This window comes from Erpetoichthys calabaricus, chromosome 4 (genome assembly GCF_900747795.2).
Source record: "Erpetoichthys calabaricus chromosome 4, fErpCal1.3, whole genome shotgun sequence".
NCBI lineage: Eukaryota > Metazoa > Chordata > Cladistia > Polypteriformes > Polypteridae > Erpetoichthys > Erpetoichthys calabaricus.
In genome coordinates this window covers 321,890,259-321,917,453 of record NC_041397.2, presented here as the reverse complement: position 1 = coordinate 321,917,453, position 27,195 = coordinate 321,890,259, and the positions used below count along the sequence as shown (strand labels likewise).

Here is a 27,195-nt window from a genome sequence, read left to right as displayed (position 1 = left end):
AATACAATAATTTTCTAAATATATAAAGTCAAAACTTGAATATATAAAGTCAGTGTTGGAATATATAAACTCATTCCTGAATATATAAACTTAAAGTCAGATTATATTGATATCGATTGAAACGCCTAAGGCACATTTTTAGTAAACTCAATGAGTTCCTAATACAACGTAATGAAACATAAACTTCTTCAGAAAAATATAAAAACAAAAACACTGTTCAGTTAATGTATTCAAAATGATGCATGTGCTTGGCATTTTGAACACTGGATATGCTGGATTTATGTCCAAGTGTCTGTTGATGGCGTTCTCATTTGATAACCAGTCTTTTCTGTTTCTGTATATAATTGTGTGTCTGCTATTAGTAAATTGTTAATTATTGCATTGATTAATTGCCTTCTATCTTTGCAATTCATGTCATACTGATATGACCCCATTTACTGTGGACACACACTGGAACTCAGTCTCTGACGTTTGCAGTCTGAATCTTCATATCTGAATGAGTATTCTTACTTTTAGGCTTTAATGTAAATGTAACACACCCTAAGTTAAGCTGCCCGGCCTCTGAGGTTTTCTTCTGAAACACACACTAAGGAATGGAGCTTAATCTCTGAGGCTGCATGTGGCCTTTTATTTGTGTGACACAATCTAAGAAAGCTACTTAGCCTCTGAGGTTTGATTATAAAGTACACACAAGTTATACAGCACATGACCTCTGACGTTACACTTAAAAGTGACTATTAGCCAGAGTTGTATATCTTCCAAAGGGTTTTGATGGATTGCAGGCGTGGACTGGTATTTAAACCAGGATGGTCCTTATTTCCTTGTCTGGTCGGGAAAAAGAGACATGGCGGTCCAAACCTCAGCCAGGAGGCCTGCTTGAGATGCCAGCATAAAAATAAAAGCAGGTATGCCGGTGTCCAAGCAGAGTTGCACAGAAGACCCTCACACACCTGGCAGGCCAGTATAAAGGAAAGAAAATGGGGTCCATCCTCTCCAAGACTGTATTACCCCCTGACATACCAGTTGGCAGCTTTTCTGGACCCATACATACACCTACAGGGCATGCTGGGAATTGTAGTAGCATGGGGCAGACTTGCTAGGTTAAGTGGGGGTCAAAAGGGAGAGCTGCAGGGATTTGCTGAGTCGGGTGTTGAAAAAGGACAAAGCTTGCGTGGCAGGAGTGGAGGATGATAAAGAAAAAGAGAAAGAGAAAAGAGAAATAATGGAATTGATTGGTTTTGTGAAACCCTGAAAAAGACTTTGTAAAGGTTCCTCTTTAAAATAAAACTTTAATTTGAATCTGTCTGAGGTTTGGGGCTCTGGTGCTCCCCCTACGGGTGACAGGGTGTGTTACCTAAAGCTTTACAAATGATAGCAAGTCAGGCTAACTCAGATATTACAGAAATGTATAACTAATTTATATCATAAAGGTAAAATTGGCCTTTTAGACCAACAATTTGGAGTCAGATTAGTGGTCCGCTCTCCTATGCCGTCATTGGCTAGGAGACGTGAGGCCGCAATGAAACTGGGTGAGTTGAAGCTTCACACTGGTCTAAACTCATAACCAGATAAAAAGTGAAATATTTATGTCTTGTGTTACATATTAGTAGTCACTACTACGGTTTATAGTCCAGATGGTGTCCTCTACTGTGTCTGGTGATATTAGTTGTGTTCACTTTTTAGGACTATGGATGTGACCCCAGTAGGAATTAAAAATAACTGTATGGATTGTCACATAAGATGAGGGGGTGTCAGCCCTAGATTGCCTTGAATACCCCTGAGGGTCTCTTTCTGGGCTCTTCTTAGCGTTCTACTTTTGTGACTTTTGTTTCTTTTTTTTCCTAGTACTCAGTGGTAGTGTTATATGCTGCTGCCCCCCTGGCCTAAGCATGTGTACCTGCAGCCCCCTGAGATGCTATGAAGATGAAGTGAGCAACACAAGTTGGTCTTGTTAATGGGGGCACATTGATGGACTCCACAGTGTTTGGATTAGCTGCCTTGAACCTCTGGATGTTTCTTGTCTCCTGTGTCCTCACCACCTGTCATTTTATTTTCCCCTTTTCCTTGGCCATCTGACTGGAGTTTTTGCTATGAGGTTGGACATTTTGATTCTCTGCTGTTATAGATAAGTGCTCTTTAGTTTTGACTTTCTTTTGTAATTCTGTTTAGCCAATATTATTATTGTGAAGGACTTTGAGCTCCTGTCATGTAAGATAAAGTGCAATAAAAATGAATGCTGTTATTATCCATGTATGCAGGAATTCATTTAAAGGCTTTTTTTCTGCCATTCTGTTTTCTATAAATATTTATTCCATTATATTTTCAAACAATAATTACATCCACATCCTTTAATATTCTCGAGTCTCCATGGTGTTATTCTGCGTGTGCAGAGATGCCAACAGTGTTTTGTCTCCAGCAGGGGACGCTTGTCCCTGCTGACTCTTTATTGAATATAGGACATACTTGAACCTTATATATATCCTTATATATATAATCAGACAAGACAAATAGAGTGCAAAAAGATATAACCATCCATTTTCCAACCTGCTGAATCCGAACACAGGGTCACGGGGGTCTGCTGGAGCCAATCCCAGCCAACACAGGGCACAAGGCAGGAACCAATCCAGGGCAGGGTGCCAACCCACCGCAGGACATACACAAACACACCCAGCACACACTAGGGCCAATTTAGAATCGCCAATCCACCTAACCTGCACGTCTTTGGACTGTGGGAGGAAACCGGAGCGCCCGGAGGAAACCCACGCAGACAACATGCAAACTCCACGCAGGGAGGACCCTGGAAGCGATCCCGGGTCCCCAGATCACCCAACTGTGAGGCAGCAGCGCTACCCACTGCGCCACCGTGCCGCCAGATATAATCATTTATACATACATATCAAGGCCAAAGAGAAGCCATTGCAATAGTATGATCATCAAACGGTTCTTCAGAGAAGAATACCAATAAATGTACGCCCAGTTTGGCAAAATTCAAGACTGCATTCTTCTTGCAGATAGATGGCTTTTGTCTTCTAGATGGTTCTTCTCCATTATAAATACTCACACATTTTGTATATTCAGTTAATTTTTTATGGGTATGGGTAACTGCCATCTGAGCTGTACTCTTCTAAGATCCAGCACCTTTTTTGCACCTGCTCTAATCACACATGGGTTCGGCATGACAGTGATGAGTTAGGCCTGAGATGATGGGTCAGACCTGCTTTAATCACTCAAAATCCCTGCCTGAAAGAACTATCCCATGGAATTCATTTACAGGGAAATCTCTAAATAGCAGACAGTGGCCCCTGGCCATGCACTGATCATCATCAATCAGGGTACTTGCCTGCCTGAGCCGTCTTCCACTTGTGTCTTTTCATCTCCCTGTTAGGTTCTCAGCTGATTTGTGTGATTTCAGCTGTACTTATTTATGGCCTCAATTATTCATTTTTAATAAAATGATGTGTTTGGAATGAACCTCACAGATCACAGTGACACACTTCAAACCTTTGGCTGCAAGTGTTTAAAGGACACACACACACTCCAATAAAATTTCCATCCATCCATCCATTATCCAACCCACTATATCCTAACTACAGGGTCAGAGGTGTCTGCAGGAGCCAATCTCAGCCAACACAGGGCACAAGGCAGCAAACAAACCCTGGGCAGGGCGCCAGCCCACCGCAGGGCACACAGACACACACACCCACACCAAGCACATACTAGGGACAATTTAAGATCGCCAATGCACCTAACCTGCATGTCTTTGGACTGTGGGAAGAAACCCACGCAGACACGGGGAGAACATGCAAACTCCACGCAGGGAGGACCCGGGAAGCGAACCCAGGCCTACTTATTGTGTGGCAGCAGTGCTATCACTGCGCCACCGTGCCACCTCCAATAAATTTTAATAAGTTCAGAATTTTAGTTAAACAATTTTATCTTATACCAGGCAGTCAGTATGTCACCCAGTAATGGACAAATCCAACTTGGTAAATGGACACATCATGTTAGTCCACAACATCTGACCATTCACTGGACTGAGGGTCTACACTACATTAAAATCACAATATCAACACTCACAACATGGACATTTGTCTACTGGATCCAAAGATGAGACCTCCTGTATAGTCGTCTTCATGATTACTATTAATGCTTGGACTTTTCCTGAATCAGCACTCAAGAACATGCACAGCAATTTCTCTAAGCACACCACCATTAATAGATTTGAATTTCACAAGTGACATCAGACCACGGTGTGATGCCCAATAAATGAAGTGTAACAGCAGGTAAGACATCACAAAGTGGATGCTGAGGACAGAATCAAGTAAACATTACAGCCTGGACTGCACAAAACGAACTCAATGGACAAACAAAACAAAACTCTTTGATCTCCAGAATTGTATCTGATATAACAAAACACGTGAACCGCATAACCCAAAAAGCCGAGCCTCCCTGTAAAGGTCTGGCTTTCCAAACAGCCCGTCTCTGCCTAAACTGGTGGCTCCTTCATTTTGCTGACAGCTCGTCAAATTTCTGTTTCTGTCATGAAATCTCAATGTTATTTGTGATAATGCAAAAATCAAGAAGAGTTTGGAGTAACAAATATAGCATTTCATAAATAAATTACATTTTGCAAAAAACTCTAAACTGTCAGGCAGTGTAGAGATCACTTGTGTCTATTTTTGATTTAAATTCCAAAGACCCTCTGTGAGCTTTTAATTTGTTTTTGATAAAGATATTGGAGTAAATGAACAATTGCACTGCAGTGTCCTTACCTTTGGAGTCGTATCTTGCTTTATGTTCTAGAATAGAGAAATACAGTAATATCATGAGAATGATTGTCAAATTTTTACCTTACCAAAGTAAGACAGTCGGCAGTAGGTTCTGCACGCACCTCTCATTCTCCTCCATTGAAACATCAGCAAAGCCGCCACTGCCACATACAGAAGCAATGATAACCAGAAGACCACCGACCAGCCTGGGACTGCTGGGGAGAAAACTGAAAAAAGAAGCAAGACATGAGAATGTGGGAGATCAGATAAGGGTGAGATGAACTAAATACACAAAGAATACGCATATGGTTTAGACCTCAGCAGATGCCATGCACTGTTCAGAATAATAGCAATACAGAAGCCACAAAAGAGACCTAACGGACCTGACTGAGTCCACAAAAAAGGTTTGTCTCTGGAGGAGTAAAATAAAGCCCTTAACTTCCAATTATTGCAATGGCTTTGAGTTCCAGTATTGAGCTCCAGCTGCATCCCAGGAAGAGAGGGAACAAAGAAGACAGACCTTCCTGAAATGACCCAGGCCAAGAGAGAAGCCACCCTGTCTGCAGATCAAGAAAAGAATAGAGAACCAGTCGCAACAGAGAAGCCTGAGTGTCCTGTCAAGCCTGGTGACCAAGTCTATCTGGTGGAATGAACCGAGACTTGAAGGTCCTTACACAGTTGAGTGAGCTACCCCAATGGCTGTCCAAGAAGCATGACCTGGTATCATTTGAACCACTGCAACAGAGTACCAAGAGCAGACCACGTGAGTCAAGACCATGATGGAGAAGACTCAATATCAGAAGACAAGACAGCTCCTCAAGGGCAGGACACTTCTCTGGTACATGGGAGTTCTTCTTCAGAGGGTTCAGTACCTGGCCCTGTGGGTTCAGTGGGAGATCTGACCCTGTGCCTGGCACTAATACTGGGATTCGCCCCATGTGTGGTCCTATTAAACAGCAAGAGCATTGTTTACACCACCAAAAAAAATTCTCCACTATTGATTTCTAGCAGTATTGAGAAATGAGCCAAGGACAATAAAAAGACACTTGTAGTACAAAAGTGTAAAAGAGTTGGCTAAATGTAATTAAGAAGGAGCAGAGACAGTAATATACAAGGAGAGACTATAAATGACAACAGAGTGATGGAGTTATGGAAAAAAAAAGTCCAGAAAAGTCACTGGTATAACTGGGCCACTTACACTATCAGACAAGTGATGCTTAAAGAGTGCTGTACTGTATGTGTGCCAAGGCCAGCCTGCAATTGTAGCAATGCCCATGCCTTACACACTGAAGATGTGTGAACTTTGGTTTAAGGATAAAGAGTTCTGAACTCTTCATGAACAGAACAGCACATACTAATGATATCGAAAAGGCCTTTAAAGCATTAGGAGAACAGCTGGATGCCACAAGTCACATGACAATGCAGAACAGACAAGTCTTGGAATGCATGCTATAAGAAAAAGGTGGTGTATGTCACAAGTTTGGACATCAGTGTTGTACAAACATACCAAATAATACATCACCTGAAGCATCTTTTACCTTGGCAATGAAACATCTCAATGCAAGTGCAGGACTTGGCCAGCTTGTTTGGGACTGGTTTCAGCTACACTTGGGATATTGGGAAGCATTGTTGATCAGGTCAAACATTATAGATGGCATCACTTCTGAACTTGTACTTGTGTTCTGTTGCCTGCTTCCCCTTCTAAGATCATTCATCGCCACAGCTGGCATTCAACAAACGACACTGCAAATTATTAATCAGCAAGTTGTGGAAGCAAATTGTAATCTTGTGTTTTCCTATGATGAAGTTCTGCAGTAAGGATACATGATGAAGCACTCCTGGGTACACAGTTCTGGTAGCCTCGCCCCAGGAAGGGACCCTCTAAGGTGTGCAAAGTACCTGGGCTGAAGTACTGTTTCAGTGGAAGTATTTTCCTTCCTTTTCACATGGAAGTTACCGGCAATTATAAACACGTCTCGTGAAGGTATGGAGTCCAGGACATCTTGGATGCTCTTGTAGAAATCTTCCACTTGATTATCTGATGCTGCTGATGCTGGCACACACACCCAGGTGAGTGTAATGGGTATTTAGGCTTCAAGGATATCCTGCAAACTCTCACTCTACTTGACATTACATTATAACCCATCATGCACATAACCATCTTATAGCTAAGAAACAGTCCCATGCCACATTCATGCTTTGTGCTGCCAGGACACACCTTCAGTTTTCTGCTCAGATTTTTGAAGAAGTTTATCAAAATGCTTATCTTCTTGTCAGGTTTTCTTTTTTCATCTTGTCATTGTCCATCTGGTGAATTTAAACTGGAGAATTTCCATGTGTTAGTGTTTGGTCCCTCACATCTTAGCCAACAGAGGATTTAGTTGCTAAGTGATTGTTGTGATTCTTACCAACTATCAAAGCTTAAAATTAGGCCTTGCCTCCAACATCTAGCCCCAGGTTTCAAATGAGGCCTAACAATAATTAACAGTCCTAACCCTAAAGCTCAAGAAGCAGGTGTCACAGCCTGCACACTCCTAACAAACAGGATACATCTTTAAATCATTAAAACCCACTAAAGCTTCATAAAGAGCAAGGAAACTATAAAACATCTGGCCCACAATAGCCAAAACAATATTCCTTTTCCCATTTAACAATTTATTACCAAAAATGTACTTTAAAAAAAGAAACAATAACAAAAGTGATATTGCATTGAAAAAAATAAGTGCAAAATCCAAACCTAATCAACAAAGCCAGTCCATATTTCAAAACTATAATTTTTTTTAACACACTAAAGTTCAAAAATCAGAAAGATCAGAAGAAATATTTAAAAATCCACCAAACAAGAGAGCAAAAAGTAGCAACTACAGAAGAATAAAGGCCTCAGGTGGTCTCTAAGGTGTAGTGATCAACGTCAAGAAGACAAGGTACAGAACATAAAGAACAACTGAATATTCTATTAATGTAACACAATAATATAAAATAACGTGCAAAATAATATTCAGAATAGTGTAATCAGTAACCAAATGTTTAAAATAGAATACAAGGAACAAAAAGAGGATGAGACCCTGGCTATTCATCACGGTGGTCTTCTTTTCCAGTTGCTGCAGCTTGTTGTGCCTCAGTCAGAGTCAGTATCATGGGGACATCCCTGGAGCTACAAGATGCCACCACCATGTTGTCCATGTCATTAGTTTGTGCTTCCATGGTATGCCTGGGTAACTCTCTTCTGCCCTCAGGTTGGCTGGGATGTTGCACTAGGTGTTGCACTACATTTGTTAATTTATTCAGGAAAGTCACAGCTGCAAGAAAAGTCAGACCCAGAATTCTCCCCGGTTGTATTTTAAGTGGTGGTGTATCAATGGGGTCACTTTAGTAGCCCTAAGAGCCGCATGCAGTGGTAGGCTAAGACAGCGACTTTCTACCTTTTTCAAATCACAGTTTACATAAACTAATTACTAAAATTCTGTGGCACACCAAAAATATATTCTATTTTTCTGCTGATCTGACAAAAAAGGTATAATTCAATTGATTTCCAATAAAAAAAAAGTGATTACCTACCTATTTGCTCTAAAGTGGCTTGTAACACTAGAATTACCAAAGGCTATGAAAAAACTCATAATCCCAGCCCACCTTAAATTCCTTCGCATCTCTCCTCATCTCCTCAGCAAGCATTCTGCTATCACATCCTCCTAAACGCAGTTCAATTCGCAAAGAAGGTTCTCAGTGCGAAGTGTTTATCTTGGAGTAAAGTGCCAGAGTTGTAGAGGGTAAATGATATATCGTCATTTGGAATACATGCATTTCATGTGTGTTCAGTGTCTACAACAATCTATGTAAACACATCATTAAAACAGAAATGTTTTTCATGTTTTAGTAATAAATGACAAAATGTAGACATGAAGTGTATGAGATGTGAAGCCTGAAGTCCAAATATAAAATTAACACTTTCACAAAAGGTACAAATATAACAAAACAAGTGCGCTTTTATTCAAGAATATAACCAAAGAAAAATAAATCAGGTTAGTGTGCGAGATTGACACTCCCTTAATACGACTGCTTTAGTGGTGCAGCGGTAAGAACTGCTGACTCATAATCAAGATGTTTGCTGTTTGATCCCGGGTGCCTCTGTTTTGAGTAGTGAGCCGTTCTTATTCTTACTATTACAGAATAAAAACATACATTTGATTTGAGTGTGTAACAGCCGCTGTAAATGTATGGTGCTTGTAAAAGTTAGCGTTTTTTTTATTCAGTTTTATTCTCTCGGTCGTGTTCATGCTCACCCTGATCTGACACTGTTAGTTTTCAAATAAAGATATGCTATCAAAGAGGTGAACTCAGATGAGGATGAGGGTTCTACATCGGAGAAAGAGAACAGAAGCCCTCCCTGCAAGAAACGTCCACTCACATATAAGAACAACGCAGCTGCACCAGGCGTGAAGGCGAAAGATGGGACCGTTTGGATACAGAAAGAGGTCCAGCGTCATCCTGGTAATCAATGTGCCACATGAATGTCCTTCAAAGAAAATGCATGGCTTACAGAGCTTGCCAAGGTATTGGGCAAACTCCTGTTTGTGATTCTGTTTTGTGATGGTCTTTACATTAAAACATTTACCTGTTACTGATATAAAAGTCAGATTGAATGTTACTTACCTTAATTTATTTACATATCTTCCTACAGTGTAAAGTCACAAGTAGACTGCAGAGCTTCCTGTGTTTGATCGACACGGACACGCTGACACAGCACATGTGTACTGAAGTGACTTTAGCTGCAGGTGGAAGCTCCACATAACTGTTATTACGGTTCTGCCTTTGTCCAGAAACGGTTTCATAAGCTTAATGACCTTAGCCTCGGAAAGTCTTTCTCCCATGGGGCGACTGGGACCTTTTCCTGAATAAGGAGTAGCATTGCACATGTACTTTATTAGGAAAATAGTACTTAATTATAGTTCAGTCTCACCATCCATAAGTTTCTATGCATACAAACTGAAAACTTTGGATACACAATAAAACTCGGCAATATGAATGCATATTAGGGACACAGAGTAGAAAAAAAAAGTCTAAAGATTAAAATTGAAATTTCATCAGTAGATCACAACATAAACTACGATTAAAACTTTTGATTTAATCTTGAAGTAGACCCTTTTTTTCCTCCTCTGTGGCCTTAATATGCTTCCGTACAGCACTGATAACGCCACTATGTTTAGAAAAGCTCAGGTCACTTCTTAGGACATGCAGCAATGAAAATCACACATGTTGCCCAAGGACATGGCGTAGAGTAGTAAAGTGTATCAGGTGCCAGTGAGTATGCGTGATCACATTCAGCCACGGCAGTGTGGGGGATAAATAGGGACACTTGATGTGCACAACAATAAAACATGTTCATTGGGATAACTACATGGTGCGAATGTAAAACAAACCTAATGTGTATATTATCGAAGTAAATGTTCATTTAAATTGATTATATGAAATTATTTTTAGTATCCAAATTTTTAACAAGTTGAGACATGTAAACTGGTTATGAATGCATAAATTTTTACATTTATTGCTTTTTATATAGCCGGGACACCCGGAAGGACCTAAGGAGGGGGCAACCGCCCTGGTGGCTATGGGGACCACGGGAAAGGAGCATGGAAGCTCAACCCTATAGGGGCCTGTGGTCACGGTCAGGGGGTGCCCAGATGCCTGAGGAGCCCTTGCCCTCAGCACTTCCGCCATACCCGGCAGGAAGAAGACCAGGGACACCCAGAGTGCTTCCGGGTCCACAGCGCTCATTGGGAGGCACCTGGAGCACGTCCGGGTGAAGATAAAAGGGTCTGCTTCCCTCCATTGGAGCACTGGAGTTGGGTGGAAGAAGGACGGAGCTCGGAGGAGAGGAGTGGAGGCGGACCAGAGGAGAGAGGCATTGCAAAGAGGCCTGGACTGAGGGTGATTGGTGCTGGGGCACTGGGTTGTGTGCATCGTTGTAAATATTGTAAATATTGTAATATAAATGTGTGTGTGGTGTTAAACCTACGGTGTCCACCTGTCTGTGTCCAGGCCGGCTACCACAATGTATATTATTAAAATAATATATAAATCATAAAATGGTGTAAAATTTGCATTGTAGACTTCTTTTGCATCATATTTCTTTAAAGAAGTCTTTCATTAATTTGTGGACCTGGCACACCGGGAGAAAATCGCTGGGCTAATAAATTAAAAAGTCATTCTTGAATTTGTAAACTTACATTATTTATGTATTTATTTTATAAGAGACAGGACACCCCTAAAATGGAAGGATGGAGGAAGGCAGCTATTTGTGGATACTGCCTCCCCCAAAACGCTAGAAAGTAGCTCCTCTTGAGTGTAGCGGTGCCCCGGATTCCTGCAGGGCATCCTGTGACTTGGGAGTTCAGTTTCTCAGCCCTGTTGGGTGCTGTGGGTACTGCCAGGGGGAGCTGTCGAAGGACCTGGGGAGTCATGCTTTCTCTATAGCCCAGAAGTACTAGTGGATCATGAGTACGGAAGCCCCAAAGTACTTACAGGCGAATTTAAAGAACTTGAATTCTCCAGCTGACCCAGAAGTGCTGGCAAGTCATGAGTGAGGAAGAACAGAAGCACTTCCGGGTCAGGAACTATATAAAGCATAGACATATATAGATAGACGTGGGAATTATCGGCTGATGTCTCGAGACATGTTTGAAGAACTGTAGATTAATGAACCATAGAGGTGAAAGACAGAAGGACACGGTGCAGGCTTTCTTGGGGTTAAGAGTGTCTAGTTCAATAAGGTTATAAAGGTCCAAATATTCTTCTGTGCATCACAATGGACAGACAGGACAGTAGATAAGACAGAAAGAAAATGATTTGGATCTCCAGTTTTCACATTATGGAATTTTACAATGTGTTGACTGGAAAAAGCAGGCAGAGAGAATAAATCAGCACCAAGCAGTGGTCTGGCAAACCCTAAATTCCAGACATCATTGAGATGATGCTAGCAGTGGTGAAGGTGTGTCTTCTTCCTCTGGTCTTCTCTTACTTAAATCCCCAACTTGTTCTTTCTGCATATTCTCAGTTCACCTGTCCTTGACTGGAATCATCCATTTCTATCTCTTTTTATTATCAAGTTCTAACAGCAGTTTCCTCCAAGCCTAATTACCTCCTGCTCTTCCACATCTTCCATTTCAGCTCCCTTGATCTCCAGGCAGAACATTTAAAGAGCTCAGAGCCACTATGCATTTGGTTTAGTCCATGACATCACATGGTGTACTTAAAGCTACCAGTGGAAGCACCTCTTAAACTGGTTAGTGCTTGTGGCACATGAACTAACTAAAGCTCACTGTCTGGTGGACCGCCATCTGTTTCATCAGCTTCCTTTCACCTGTCTGACTTTTTTCCTGATCTATGGGCTATTATGCTGTATGTTCAACAGTAAGACAAAGGAGCTGATTATGGACTTTTGGAGAAATAGCAGAGGCCTTAGCACCCCCTCAGTATTAACAACATTCCAGTGGAGTGGGTGGACAGTTTTAGATACCTACCACAATGTCCACATCACAGAGGACTTGACTGGTCCAAGCAAATTGTAAACCTTTTTGAAGAAGGCACATCTATAGCACCTCATGGGTTACAGACTGCTCGCCTAGATAGCAAAGAATTTCTACACATTGACCATAGAAAGTATTTTGACAGAAGGTGTCACTGCCTGGTTTGGGAACAGCACACAGCAGGACCTAAAAGCTCTACACATATTGGTGTAACAATATCCTAACTTTGAGGACATCTAAACCAAGCAATGTCAGACCAAGGCAAAGAAAATTATCGGTGACATCAGCCATCCCAACAGCAGCCTCTTCTTTGTGCTGTGGTCGGGTAAACGGTATGACTGTCTGAAGAGCAGAAAGACCGAGGATGAGCTTCTGACCACCATCCATCCACATCTTGAATGAGGAAAAGTGTCTAGAGCTACACAATGCCCTACTGTTTACTCTTTTATGTAAATTTTATAATGAGTAGTACTGTTAATATTTAAAAAATAATTTTTAAAAAAGCTGAATATTATTATATTACTCTTATTGCCTGATTTTTTCTTCTTTAATGATCAATCTTAGATTTGAGCAACATGCCTTTCACTTCATAATTTTCTGTGTGTATAACTTGTTGTCAAATAAAGGTTGATTTGATTTTAATTCTGTTTTTTGTGCTTCAATGTAAAAGGTTCAGAAACAGTTTTATTCATTAAAGTCAGCCAGTAAGCCATTCTTTCTCAAACTCACTTAATTTATGTCAGAGCCGTAATGTCCTGAAGCCAACCCCAGCAGCACTGGATGGAAGGCAGGTATTAACCCTGGATGAAGCAGCAGTTCCTCACAAGGTCCACTCACTCAAACACACACCACACCATCAGTCATAGTGAATTCATTTGAAGTTACCATTCAGCCTCAGTGATGAAATTCAAATAAGAACACAACCTTCTGGAAGTCACAGCAGTTCAGAGTTAGTGACATGAGGAGGCCATAAACTCAGAGTACTCACCGTAGATCGTAAGGCCTGCATGCCAATCAGGCTTTGGCACTTTACTTCTCATGAGACAGGAGAACACGTTGAACTCCTGCTTGATGGGGATGACGCTGCTGACTTTGAGAAATCCCTCACCGTCCCGCTCTTCAGTGACTCTGGACTCAGACATCACGTTCACCCCATTCATGTTCCTCCATGTCACGTCTGGTGTGGTGCCCCACTTGTCCGCCTTGCACTCTAGTCTGGTCTGCTGGTCCTCTGTAGAGCCAATGGAAATGGAGGGCTGACCACCCAAAACTATCAAGACATAAGAAAGAGATCTTATGGTATAAAGTTGTGCTTATCATTTACACACAAATATCCCTGAAGTCAAGATAGAATTTGAACTTGGTTATCTAACCCAGGACAATACTAACGTATGAAATATGTGCTCTGGCAAAACAGTGAGCTCAAAAAGTCTGTGCAGATAAGTGTCAACCAGAAACTGATCTCTTCACGTCTGTCTCACAAGCACCATAAATAAAAACAAAACACATAAAACAAATGAAAGTGCACTCCACATTTAGATTTTCAGCAGATACTTAGACACTGTGCTGGTTGTTTCTTCCTGAGAACAATACAGTATCAGCTAGAGTTTCTGCATGTCTTACTGATATCTCAACCTGAAGGAAGGACCACCATCTACAGCTCAACCTGAAAAACACAAATCTTCTTGTGATACTGGCCAGCCAGTCTGTTGAACTCCACATCTCTGCACAGCTTGGCTCATTGTCACTAACACCATAGCAACCTTGGTGTGCTGATTGATGAGCAGTTATCTTTTTCTGACCACTTTTCTACTGTTTCTCATTCATACAGGCTTAAACTGTACAACATTCACAAGATCAGACCTTACTTAATGAAATATCCAGCACAACTTCTGGTCCAGGTTCTCATCTTGTCACGTCTGGACTACTGCAACTCACTTCTGGCAGGAGTACCTGCACATGCTATGAACCTGCTTCAGATGATCCTGAATGCAGCGACTTGTCTTGTATTTAACCAGCCAAGTCGGGCTCATGTCACTCCTCTCATCAGGTCACTACATTGGCTCCATGTAGCAGCACACATTATGTTCAAATCCATGAGGCTTGCCTACAGAGTAGTCAATGTGTCAGCACCTGAGTATATGGACACTGGTGAAGTGCTCCTTTCTACCCACTCAGATCTGCCAGAGAACAGCTTCTAGTGATGCCACCTCCACATGGCATCAACTCTCAGTCCTGACTCTTTTTGTGTGTGGTTACACATCAAGTATAATTGACATATCTGTGATTACATCTTTTCACTTGTGGCAATCAACTTTTGTTACCTGTCCTACTACATTTGCTGAACTAACAGGCCCAGGCCTAATGTTACTCCATTATGTTTAGCTATTTTGTACATCACTTTGGATAAAAGTGTCTGCCAAGCAAATCAATGGAAATGCAAATGTAAGACATCACTTAATGACAGAGCAAATGTTAAGTTTATTATTTCTAATATATGAACAGAAGAAATTTAAAAAACTAAAGCAGACCTTCAGTCCATTTGTTCCTCATTTGTTTAGCTAATAGCTCAGCTGTCCAAACATTTTCTTAAAGTTTGTTTTTAAGGTTTCTGCTTCTATTTCATGTTGCAGTAGTTTGTTACAGATTCCCACAATCTCTTTATGTAAAGAAGTGCTACCTGGCTTTAGTCCTAAATGCACTTTCTCTTCAAAATCCTCTAGTATGTGATTCATCATAGATCTAGATGGATCTGCTTTATCAGTGCCTTTGAGGATTTTGAAGACCTGGGGCCTCATGTGCAAACTTGTCATATGCACTTTTCTGCTGGGTTTTGAAAACTAGTGATACCCAGCGTCAAAGCAGCACTACTGTTTTGGTGTGGTCTCCCATTTTTCATATTCTCATCAATGACGTGGGATTTATCAAATGTATCGAAGTTTAATTCACTTTATTGTAATCGTTCTGCAACAATATAATCGTCCACAGATGGCCAAACTATTCCAAATACCACAGCTGCTTTAGTGTTGTCACTCTCATTGCACACCACTGCATCTGAGTGTGGAATTACAGCTGTACAGCACAAGCTGCCTTAGGAAAGCCATGTGCACAGTCTATTTGAACTTCAGAGCCTTCCTTGCATGGACCTCGAGGCTCAGAAACAGTTTCATCCCAAGAGCTCTAAACACACTCAATCAGTCCATCAAGTGCTCCTGGTAAAACTGTTTGTACTTAGAATTGCAATGACCTCCCTGTAAACGTGCATTACAGTTGTAATATTGCACAACCTGAGCCACTTTATTAACCATTTGCACTATATATACACATGTATTTCATACTGTACTACAATTTTCAGTGTTTTTATCATATTATTATTATCATTTTATAGGAAAATAACTTTATGGAGGATTTGAATATTGAATCTCATTATACCATACAATAACAACAAAGGAATTCAATTCAATTCAATTCAACAAAAGAGTTTGTGTGTTTACAGTTGATGACTAGGAGCTATTCTCTTTGAGGTCTGCGCTGTTATAATACTAAGATGTATACTTGATATCATTTTTATGATGAAATGCATTAAAGTATGTATATTATATTTTACAGATAAATTAACTTCATTTAGATAATGTATGCTGTTAATAATTAAACAGTTGCGACCCTGGATGGATAGATGGATAGAGTAATTACACTTGTACTACGAAGATATTTCAATGTTCCTTAAAGTTTTGAAGAATCAGCGTTCTAAGCTTACAGATGGTTTTACAATTATTACATAGCTTATATTGTGGCAATTAGTTACATAGAGAAAGAAAATGGAAGGACAGGAATTGGGGATTGGTACATTTGACAGAGACAGTACTGCTGCAATAAATTATTTCATCGAGGGGCACACGCATCTCAGCAACCATCTTGTGGGAGGCAGGAACAATCCCAGTTCATAACTACCACTGCGCCACCATCCCCCCTATGTTTAATACACGCTTTAATGCATTTCATCATGAAAATGATATCAAGTATACATCTTAGTATTCTAAAATGTTCAGAGACCTGTAACATCATGAATGTAATTAGTGTCTACGTGCTCCTGTCTGCGAAAGAGAAGGCCCATTTAAGAAGCACATAGTGATTTGCACACATAGAACACATAAAATACGAAGCATTTAATGTGCTACTTTAGTTACAATGGGATTTGAGAAATATAGCAAATTAAACATTGATTTTAAGGTGAAGTTTACTATGTTCTACGTCAGGTGTGGGCAAAGTCGTTCCTGGAGGGCCGCAGTGGCTGCAGGTTTTTGTTCCAACCCAATTGCTTAATAAGAAGCCCCATTGCTCAAGTAACACTTCTGCGTCACTTTAGTTGTGTCGCTCGTTAAGATTTTGAACTCTTATTGCTTATTTTAGTCTTAAACAGCTGTAGTCTTGGTTTTGAATTGCTCCTTAGTAGCAATAAGATGCAAATGACAAAAGAAACCAGCATTTCTCCATTTAGCTTATTTCCATTTACAGCTGTGTGTATTTATCATGCACTATTGGGTTTAATTAAATACTTGGAAAGAAAATGAAGCACTGAGAATAACTTGTCTGTTTTAGACTTCAAATCATTTGGATGATAACCTTAGAAAGGAAAAAAAATCTAGGATATGAGAATGACTTGACATGGCAAAGTTAAAGCACTAAACAAGCCATGAAATTAAATAATTGACAAGGATTTTTTTTTAATTAAGCAGCTGGGTTGGAACAAAAACCTGCAACCACTGCGGCCCTCCAGGACTGAATCTGCCCACCCGTGTTCTACATTAATGACAAAATAAACTACGAGATTAAAGTGGAAATTTCAAATATTTCAATGTTTTTTTTCTTTTCTCTGTGCTCAAATACACTTCCTTTTGACAATCAGATGGTGGGCTACGGCTCACCTTTTCACGTCAACTTTGACATCTGACCACTTCTTTTTTATTTCGAGCACTGTGTGACTTTCTGAATTTGAACTTTTGAGTGTCATTCCATCAAGTTCCTTTTGTTGCTCATACCACTGCCTAAGCCAACAAAAGTACATTTTTCCTTGCCTCCACTTCACTGAGAATTTCACTGGTGAAATTGTTCTTTGTATGTGCTTTTGTCATTGTCTTTTAAGAAAACACCAAATGGAATGGGCTATTTATATTGATATGCACATTCAAATATGCAAAATTCTGGGAGGAGTTGGGGTGTGGCTGTAGGCATGTGCATGTGCGTTAAATTTCACGTTCATTGGGATTTATAAATGGGAAGTGCATGGAAATTGGCATATACACAGTTTTATGCATCTGAATTTTTTTGTGTGTACGCACAGCTCCACTTTTGTCCGTACGCCATGTTTAAGTGTGAATTATATACACAATGTTATACATGAGGCCCCTGGAGTGTGCTATATAAATTGAGCATATTTAACAGTCTTTATGATATTACCTATCATTTGATTTGCCTTTTTAATCGCTTCAGCATATTGCTAAGATGATGAAAATGTTGTGTCAGCATAAACCCTAAATCTTTTTCAGAGGTCTCTTCCTTTATGACAGTGTCTCCCATCTTGTATTTGTAATTGATGTTCCTTTTGCCCACGTGAAGCTATTTGAACTTTTCTACATCAAACTGCATTTTCCAAGTGTTCACTCAGTTCTGAAGCTCATCCAGGTCTTGTGTTTGCTGTCTCCTCAGTGTCTGCCATTGCTTCAATTTTAGTGTCATCTGTGAATTTCACAAGTTTACAAACTATACCAGAATCAATGTCATTATTATAAATTAGAAAAGGCTACAGTCCAAGGAGAGACCCCGAGGGACTCCACTGATGACCTCACTCCATTCTCCTCTTCTCTGTTCCCTTTGACACCTGCCTGTTAACCAACTAGAGATTCAGTTTTGTAGGTTACCTCTGATGCCTACAGCTTTCCATTTCGGAAAAGAGTCAAAAGGTTTTGTGAAGGTCAAAATCAATCCTGACGTATGCTTTGTTTTTGTTAACTATTCTGATTGCCTGTTTGCAAAAAAATAAAAAATTGGTCTGGCAGGACCTTTCTTCTCATTAACCCATGACAGCTGTTATTTAGTATGTTATTTTCAGGTCCTTCTCTATTTTATTTCTTATTATAGTTTCCCTAATTTTGCATGGAACAGAAGTAAGACTTATTGGTCTGTAATTACCAGACCTACTTTGTCTCTCTTCTTTAAGATTGGAGTCACATTTTAAACTTTCCAGTCATCAGGTGCATTCCTTTCTAAAATGACTGCCCAAATATGTCTAATAAGAGTTTCTAGATGTCATTTTTCATTTTTTAATACAGTTGTTAAGATCCCATTCGGTCCATGGGTTTTATTAGTCTTCAGTATATTGAGGGCTTGAAGCACATCTGACTCTTCTACTTTAAAATCTTTGAACTCAGAGTTTGTTTCTGTTTCTTTGTTCTAATTGTTTCTTCCTTTATAAATACTTGACTGAAGTATTTGTTTGGTTCATTTGCTATTTTCTTCTTGTTTTCAGAGATTACTCTTTTGGTGTTACAGAGGTTTCTTAAATTCTCTTTTATCGTCCTTTTACTCAAGTCATACTCACAACAATTGCTTGCCGCTTGTTTGACTTAGCTAAATATTTTTATTTTCAGTTTTTCACTTTTGACATTTTGGATGCTTTTTCGTAATTCTTGCTATATTGTCTGGTATTCCTCAAAGTCAGAATTATTTGGCTGTTCATTTATTTTCTTGTCTAGTGATCTTTTCACTTGTACATTTTTCATAATTCCCTTATTTCTACATTTTGGCTGGTTTTCTAGTTTTTTTTGTTTTATTAGTTTTTGTAATAAAACTATTTTCAGCCTGTATCAGAAGGTCTCTGAAGTGACAGCACCTATCATTTAAAGTTGTTTTTACTTTTCCATTTTAGTGTTTTCTAGATCCTTTTGCATCCCCATGAAGTCTGCTTGCTTCTGATTATAAGCCTTTGTTTTGGTCAACATTTGTGTGTTTTTAAAAACAATCTTAAATTGGGTCATGTTGTGATCGCTGTTGCTTAAATTTTAAATCACTTCTGCTTTTATTACTCTGCTTTTATTGTTTGAAAAGATGAGATCTGGACAGGCGTCATCACGTGTTGGGCTTTAACACTAGAATTACCAGAGCCTACGAAAAAACTCGTGGATCTGTCCCACCTTAAATCGCTTCACACCTCTCCATCAGTGTCTTTTGTCCTGTAAATGTGTCGATAAGCAGCAAGCAGCCTACTATCACATCCCCCACCCCACAGTTTTCTCAGCTAGTCTGTTTACCTGCATGTCAGTTGCTTAGCGTTGTATAGAGTGAGAAGTCAAGCAAAATAAATACTATATCGTTATTTGGAACACATGCATTTCGTGTGTGTTCCGTGTCTACAACAATCTATGTAAACACATCATTAAAACAGAAACATTTTTCATGTTTTAGTAATAATTGACAAAATGTAGACATGAAGCGTATAATGTGTGAAGCCTAAAGTCCAAATATCAAATAAACACTTTCACAAAAGGTACAAATATAACAGAACAAGTGCACTTCTATTCAAGAAGATAACTGCAGAAAAAGAACCCACGTTAGGGTGCGACATTGACACCCCTTTGATACGACCATTTCGGTGGTGCAACGGTATCAACTGTTGACTGGTAATCAAAACTTCACAGGTTCGATCCTGGATGAGTCCGTTTTAAGAAGAGAGCTGCTTGTATTCTTACTATTTCAGAATAAAAACATACATTTGATTCCAGTTTGTAACAGCCAGTGTAATTTATGATATTTGTAAAGGTTAGCTTTGTTTTTTTTTTTATTGTTTTATTCTCTCAGCTGTGTTCACGATCCCACTCCACCCCTCCCCCCTAGCATTTGACACTGCTGTTTTCACATAAAGATGTGCTATAATAGAGGTGAACTCAGATCATGACGACTGTTCTACATTGGAGTAAGAATGCACTTTTGCCATTGCTGTACTTTGTATATGTACATGGGAAGCTCTGCACTCTACTTGTGACTTTACACTGTAGGAAGTAAGTAAATAAATAAAGGTAAATAAGTAAATAACATTCGATGTATGTTTTTATTCTAAAATAGTAAGAATAAGAGCAGCTCACTTCTCAAAATGGACTCATCCAGGATCGAACCTGTGAAGTTTTGATTACCAGTCAACAGTTGATACCATTGCACCACAGAAATGGTCATAGCAAAGGGATGTCAATGTCGCACCCTAACGCGGGTTCTTTTTCTGCAGTTATATTCTTGAATAGAAGCGCACTTGTACTTTTTGTGAAAGTGTTCATTTGATATTTGGACTTCAGGCTTCACGCATTATACACTTCATGTCTACATTTTGTCAATTATTACTAAAACATGATCCTAGGAGCTCTGTTGTCCGGGGCTTTATGCCCCTGGTAGGGCCACCCAAGACAAACTGGTCCTAGGTGAGGGATGAGACAAAGAGCGGTTCAACAAACCTCCAATGACGAATCAAAACTTTGGACAATGTTTTCCCTTGCCTGGATGTGGGTCACCGGGGGCCCCCTCTGGAGTCAGGCCTGGAGGTGGGGCTCGATCGCGAGCGCCTGGTGGCAGGGCCTGCACCCATGGGGCTCAGCCAGGCACAGCCCGAAGAGGTAACGTGGGTCCCCCTTCCCATGGGCTCACCACCTATGGGAGGGGCCAAGGAGGTCAGGTGCAGTGTGAGTTGGGTGGTGGCCGAAGGCGGGGACCTTGGCAGCCTGATCCTCGGCTACAGAAACTGGCTCTTGGGACATGGAATTTCACCACTCTGAAGGGGAAGGAGCCTGAGCTAGTGTGTGAGGTCGAGAGGTTCCGGCTAGATATAGTCGGACTCACCTCGATACACAGCTTGGACTCTGGAACCAATCTCCTTGAGAGGGGCTGGACTCTCTACCACTCTGGAGTTGCCCCTGGTGAGAGGCGCCGAGCAGGTGTGAGCATACTTATTGCCCCCCGACTTGGAGCCTGTTCATTGGGGTTTACCCCGGTGGAAGAGAGGCTAGCCTCCCTCCGCCTTTGGGTGGGGGGATGGGTCCTAACTGTTGTTTGTGCGTATGCACCGAACAGCAGTTTGGAGTACCCACCCTTTTTGGAGTCCCTGGAGGGGGTGCTGGAGGGCATACTTTCTGGGGACTCCCTCGTTCTGCTGGGAGACTTCAATGCTCACGTGGGCAATGACAGTGAGACCTGGAAGGGCGTGATTGAGAAGAATGGCCGCCACGATCTGAACCCAAGTGGTGTTTTGTTATTGGACTCCTGTGCTCATCACGGATTGTCCATAACGAACACCATGTTCAAGCATAGGGGTGTTCATATGTGCACTTGGCACCAGGACACCCTAGGCCTCAGTTCGATGATCGACTTAGTGGTCATGTCATTGGCCATGTGGCCACATGTCTTGGACACTCGGGTGAAGAGAGGGGCGGAGCTGTCAACCACCACCTGGTGGTGAGTAGGCTTCGATGGTGGGGGAGGATGCCGGTCAGGCCTGGTAGTCCCAAACGTGTTCTGAGGGTCTGCTGGGAATGTCTGGCAGAGTCCCCTGTCAGAAGTAGCTTCAACTCCGACCTCCGGCAGAACTTCGACCACATCCCGAGGGAGGTGGGGGACATTGAGTCCGAATGGGCCATGTTCCGTGCCTCTATTGTTGAGGTGGCTGACCGGAACTGTGGCCATAAGGTGGTCGGTGCCTGTCGTGGTGGCAATCCCCGAACCCATTGGTGGACATCGGCGGTGAGGGATGCCGTCAAGCTGAAGGAGTCCTACAGGACCTTTTTGTCCTGTGGGACTCTGGAGACAGCTGATAGGTACCGGCAGTCCAAGCGGAATGCGGCTTTGGTGGTTGCCGAGGCAAAAACTCGGGCATGGGAGGAGTTTGGGGAGGCCATGGAGAACGACTTTTGGATGGCTTCAAGGATATTCTGGTCCACCATCCGGCGTCTCAGGAGGGGGAAGCAGTGCAGTATCAACACTGTTTATGGTGGGGATGGTGCACTGTTGACCTCGACTCAGGACGTTGTGGGTCGGTGGGGGGAGTACTTTGAAGACCTCCTCAATCCCACTAACATGCCTTCCAATGAGGAAGCAGAGCATGGGGACTCAGAGGTGGGGTCCCCCATCTCTGAGACTGAGGTCACCGAGGTGGTCAAAAAACTCCTTGGTGGCAGGGCCCCGGGGGTGGATGAGATACGCCCGGAGTTCCTCAAAGCTCTGGATGTTGTAGGACTGTCTTGGTTGACACGCCTCTGCAACATCACATGGATATCAGGGACATTGCCTCTGGATTGGCAGACTGAGGTGGTGGTGGTCCCCCTCTTTAAGAAAGGGGACTGGAGGATGTGTTCCAACTATAGAGGGATCACACTCCTCAGCCTCCCTGGAAAAGTCTATTCGGGGGTTCTGGAGAGGAGGGTCCATCGGATAGTCGAACCTCGGATTCAGGACGAACAGTGTGGTTTTTGTCCTGGTCGTGGAACTGTGGACCAGCTCTACACCCTTAGCAGGGTCCTGGAGGGTGCATGGGAGTTTGCCCAACCAGTCTACATGTGTTTTGTGGACTTGGAAAAGGCATTCGACCGTGTCCCTCGGGGAATCCTGTCGGGCGTACTCCGAGAGTATGGGGTACCGGACCCCCTGATAAGGGCGGTTTGGTCCCTGTATGATCGGTGTCAGAGCTTGGTCCACATTGCCAGAAGTAAGTCGAAACCATTTCCAGTGAGAGTTGGACTCCACCAGGGTTGCCCTTTGTCACCGATTCTGTTTGTAACTTTTATGGACAGAATTTCTAGGCGCAGCCAGGGCGTTGAGCGGGTCCGGTTTGGTGGACTCAGGATTGGGTCACTGCTTTTTGCAGATGATGTTGTCCTGTTTGCTTCATCAGGCCTTCAGCTCTCTCTGGATCGGTTCGCAGCTGGGTGTGAAGCGGCTGGGATGGGAATCAGCACCTCCAAATCCGAGACCATGGTCCTCAGCCGAAAAAGGGTGGAGTGCCCTCTTAGGGTTGGGAGCGAGATGCTGTTCCAAGTGGAGGAGTTCAAGTATCTCGGGATCTTGTTCACGAGTGAGGGAAGAATGGAGCGTGAGATTGAGAGGCGGATCGGAGCAGCGTCTGCAGTGATGAGAGCTCTGCATTGGTCTGTCATGGTGAAAAAGGAGCAAAGCTCTCAATTTACTAGTTGATCTATGCTCCTACCCTCACCTATGGTCATGAGCTATGGGTAGTGACCGAAAGAACGAGATTGCTAATACAAGCGGCTGAAATGAGTTTCCTCCATAGGGTGTCTGGGCTTTCCCTTAAAGATAGGGTGAGAAGCACAGTCATCCGGGAGGGGCTCAGAGTAGAGCCGCTGCTCCTCCGCATCGAGAGGAGTCAGATGAGGTGGCTCGGGCATCTGATCAGGATGCCTCCTAGACGCCTCCCTGGTGAGGTGTTCCGGGCATGTCTAACCGGGAGGAGACCCCGGGGAAGACCCAGGACACGCTGGAGGGACTATGTCTCTCGGCTGGCCTGGGAACGCCTTGGGATTCTCCCAGAAGAGCTAGAAGAGGTGGCCTGGGAAAGGGAAGTCTGTGCATCTCTGCTCAAGCTGCTGCCCCCGCGACCCGATCTCAGATAAGCGGAAAAGGATGGATGGATGGATGGATGAGAAACATTTCTGTTTTAACGATGTGTTTACATAGATCGTTGTAGACACAGAACACACATGAAATGCATGTGTTCCAAATAACGATATAGTATTTATAAAAGGTGTCATTTTGCTTGACTTCTCACTCTATGCAACTCCAAGCAACTGGCACGCAGGTAAACAGACTTGAGCTGAGAAAACTGTGCAGCGGTGGGGGGTTGTGATAGCAGGCTGCTTGCTGTTTGTTGCTTATCGACACATTTACAGGACAAAAGACGCTGATGGAGAGGTGCGAAGCGATTTAAGGTGGGACGGATCCACGAGTTTTTTCGTAGGCTCTGGTAATTCTAGTGTTAAACAAACTGGGTGAGAAATCAGTCATTTGCTATCAGCACTTTTTTGGTTTCATCTTTTGTGTTTCTGATAGGAGCTTCCCAATAAATGTCCTCTTTTTTCCACATTCATCTTATTTGATTAATTATTATTGTAACATATTAGTATGTAGTGATCTGTATCAAACTCCAATAACCAGATCTCTGCCTTTCTTCTTTATTAGATTTACACCAAATGATTGACATGTTTCCTTCTTACATCTTGACCTTACTATATGGGCCTGAATATTATTTTGTTTGTATCTCCTTAAGCAGGTGTAGCCACTAATATTATATTCCTTTGCCCTTTATTCACTTTTATTCACTTGCACTTTATGTTCATATTATCAATTATGGAGAATCCACTGCATCCACTAAATAATGTCATCTCCAGACAGAAGAGCAGCTTCAGTGACAGACTGCTGTCACTGTCCTGCTCCACAGACAGATTGAGGAGATCGTTCCTCCCCCAAACTATGCGACTCTTTAATTCCACCAGGGGGGGTAAACGTTAATATTTAACATTATACATAGTTATTGTCTGTTTTTTTCACCTGTATTATTATCATTCTTTAATATTATTTATTGTATCAGTATGCTGCTGAAGAATGTGAATTTCCCATTGGGATTAATAAAGTATCTATCTATCTATCTATCTATCTATCGATCTATCTATCTATCTATCTATCTATCTATCTATCTATCTATCTATCTATCTATCTATCTATCTATCTATCTATCTATCTATCTATCTATCTATCTATCTATCTATCTATCTATCTATTCTATCTATCTATCTATCTATCTATCTATCTATATTCCATGAAATATGCTTGTGTGTGTGTGTGTGTGTGTCATTTTTATAAGCTTTTCTACTTATAAAGTTTAACTTAACTAATATATTTACTTATTACTTCATATAAAACCTGTATCGTATATCCTGCCTGACCCACAGCAGGTGAACACAGTGTGAGTGAAATGTTGATGTCAGCTTCTTTGGTTTGTTCTATTCCAAATAAAATGTACTAATCTGGGATGTATAAAGTGTCGCTGCCTTTATCAGAATACACTGTGACTTAGAATTAAGAAACAAACACAACAGCATACCATGAAAATGTGATCTGAAAAAAACAAGAAAGTTTGACAGTATGACATTTTATAGTAAATTGTTCAATTCATTTAAATAATTTAGACTGCTCATTACAAATGTTAGTATTTCTAAATTCTTTAAAGTTTAGAAGACTCAGTGTTCAAAGGTTGTTGCTCACTTTACTTTCATGGAGACATTTTCTGTGTCACAGTGGAGTGGAGTGGATAAGAAGGAAGAAGGAAAAGGGAAGGACAGGAGCCCAGTGACTGAAGAACAACACAGTCCAGGATATCAGCAAAAATGCAACGTGTGGGGATTTTATTATGTAATGGAATCTATCTATCTATCTCAAGGATAGCAAAAATAGAAATGCTAAATGTCTTCTTTACTTTACTGAGCCATGTCACAGCCACTAGAGTGGACATGGGGTAACAAGAGAAAAGAAGAAAATCACCTTCAACATTAAGAGTGATGTCGGCCTCCTCATGCCATAGTCCAGAGTCCACAAAACATCTGTAGAGACCACCATCAGATACACGAACATCCTGGAGGCTCAGAGATATGTTTCCATTCAGGAGCTCTTCTGGGAATAGTGCAGTCCTTCCCTTATAGGAGTGAATCTGATGCTCAGGTGCAATTTGGAAATCCTGGTATAAAAGTACTGGAGAGTTGAAATCACCTCGAAACCACCTGACCTCAAACCCCTGAGCACTGATAGCTGGTGAGAGTGAGGCAGGAAGGGTGACATCGTCACCAGCAAAAACAAGAACAGTTGAGGAAGGTGAAACAATTTGAAACCTCTCTGAAAAGAAACCACAAAAAGGATGGGGTGAGTGTTAAGATGTATTTAGTTAGTCCATCTGAGTCAATAAAGACAAATCCTATCAATGCTTGTGTAAGATGAATTCTAAACACTGTGCTCTTGTCTGCTTCAGTCTCAAACAAACGTGAAGGTCACTTCTATTTTTGATATTCTGCCTAACTGACAATTCTCAACATCAATCTTTACTTTAAATTGACTGATGCTCAGATTGGACACACATACATTTGTCAGAATTCACAGTTAGGGTTAGAATTTGAGGTAAAAACGTAAAACCTAAGAAAGTTCTATTTAAAGAAAGTAAGTTAGTTGTATAAAATAAGAAAAACAAATCATACAAACACATACGTGTCCAGGCAACATGCATCATGTGGAGTAGAAAGAAGACAAAGTAGCTCCATCTCTTCTGAGCCTTCATGGCTGCAAAACAATAAAAGTTTGGTTTGTGCAGACAGTAAGAAATGATTCTTAGGCAGGCGCTCTCATGAAGCAGACAAGATGGCGCCATCACCTGGACACAAACTGTTGGCCTTCATATCCGTTAACTTATTGAATTTCTACAAGTGAAAGGTACAGAATTTCATCCATCCATCCATCCATTATCCAACCCGCTATATACAGGGTCACAGGAGTCTGCTGGAGCCAATCTCGGCCAACACAGGGTGCATGGCAGGAAACAAACTCCGGGCAGGGCGCCAGCCCACCGCAGGGTGTGCATACACACACACCCACACAACAAGCACACACTAGGGACAATTTAGAATCGCCAATGCACCTAACCTGCATGTCATTGGACTGTGGGAGGAAACCGGAGTACCCGGAGGAAACCCACGCAGACATGGGGAGAAGGTACAGAATTTCTCAACATACAAATTAAGAGCATCCAAATAATAAAAAAGTCTTTATGACCAACACTCTCTGAACCTCACTTATTAATCCACCCACCCTTACAC

At 41.6% G+C, this 27,195-nt stretch overlaps 2 protein-coding genes across 2 annotated transcripts in view; one reads left to right on the top strand and one right to left on the bottom strand.

The window, feature by feature from the left end:
• LOC114643526 (NACHT, LRR and PYD domains-containing protein 3-like) overlaps positions 1-27,195 on the top strand; it is a 2,412,635-nt gene that overhangs the window by 615,394 nt on the left and 1,770,046 nt on the right. The window lies entirely within an intron of this gene.
• The window catches only part of LOC114643530 (protein NLRC5-like), a 1,801,805-nt gene that overhangs the window by 1,752,927 nt on the left and 21,683 nt on the right, over positions 1-27,195 (bottom strand). Inside the window, exons 3-7 of the mRNA XM_051925774.1 lie at positions 26,591-26,662; positions 25,877-26,224; positions 13,281-13,562; positions 4,892-4,996; positions 4,773-4,799 (exon numbers count right to left, since the gene is read on the bottom strand). Of these exons, the coding sequence (XP_051781734.1) occupies positions 4,773-4,799; positions 4,892-4,996; positions 13,281-13,562; positions 25,877-26,224; positions 26,591-26,660 (832 nt within the window). The 5' untranslated portion in view covers positions 26,661-26,662. The remainder of the gene's footprint in view (positions 1-4,772; positions 4,800-4,891; positions 4,997-13,280; positions 13,563-25,876; positions 26,225-26,590; positions 26,663-27,195) is intronic.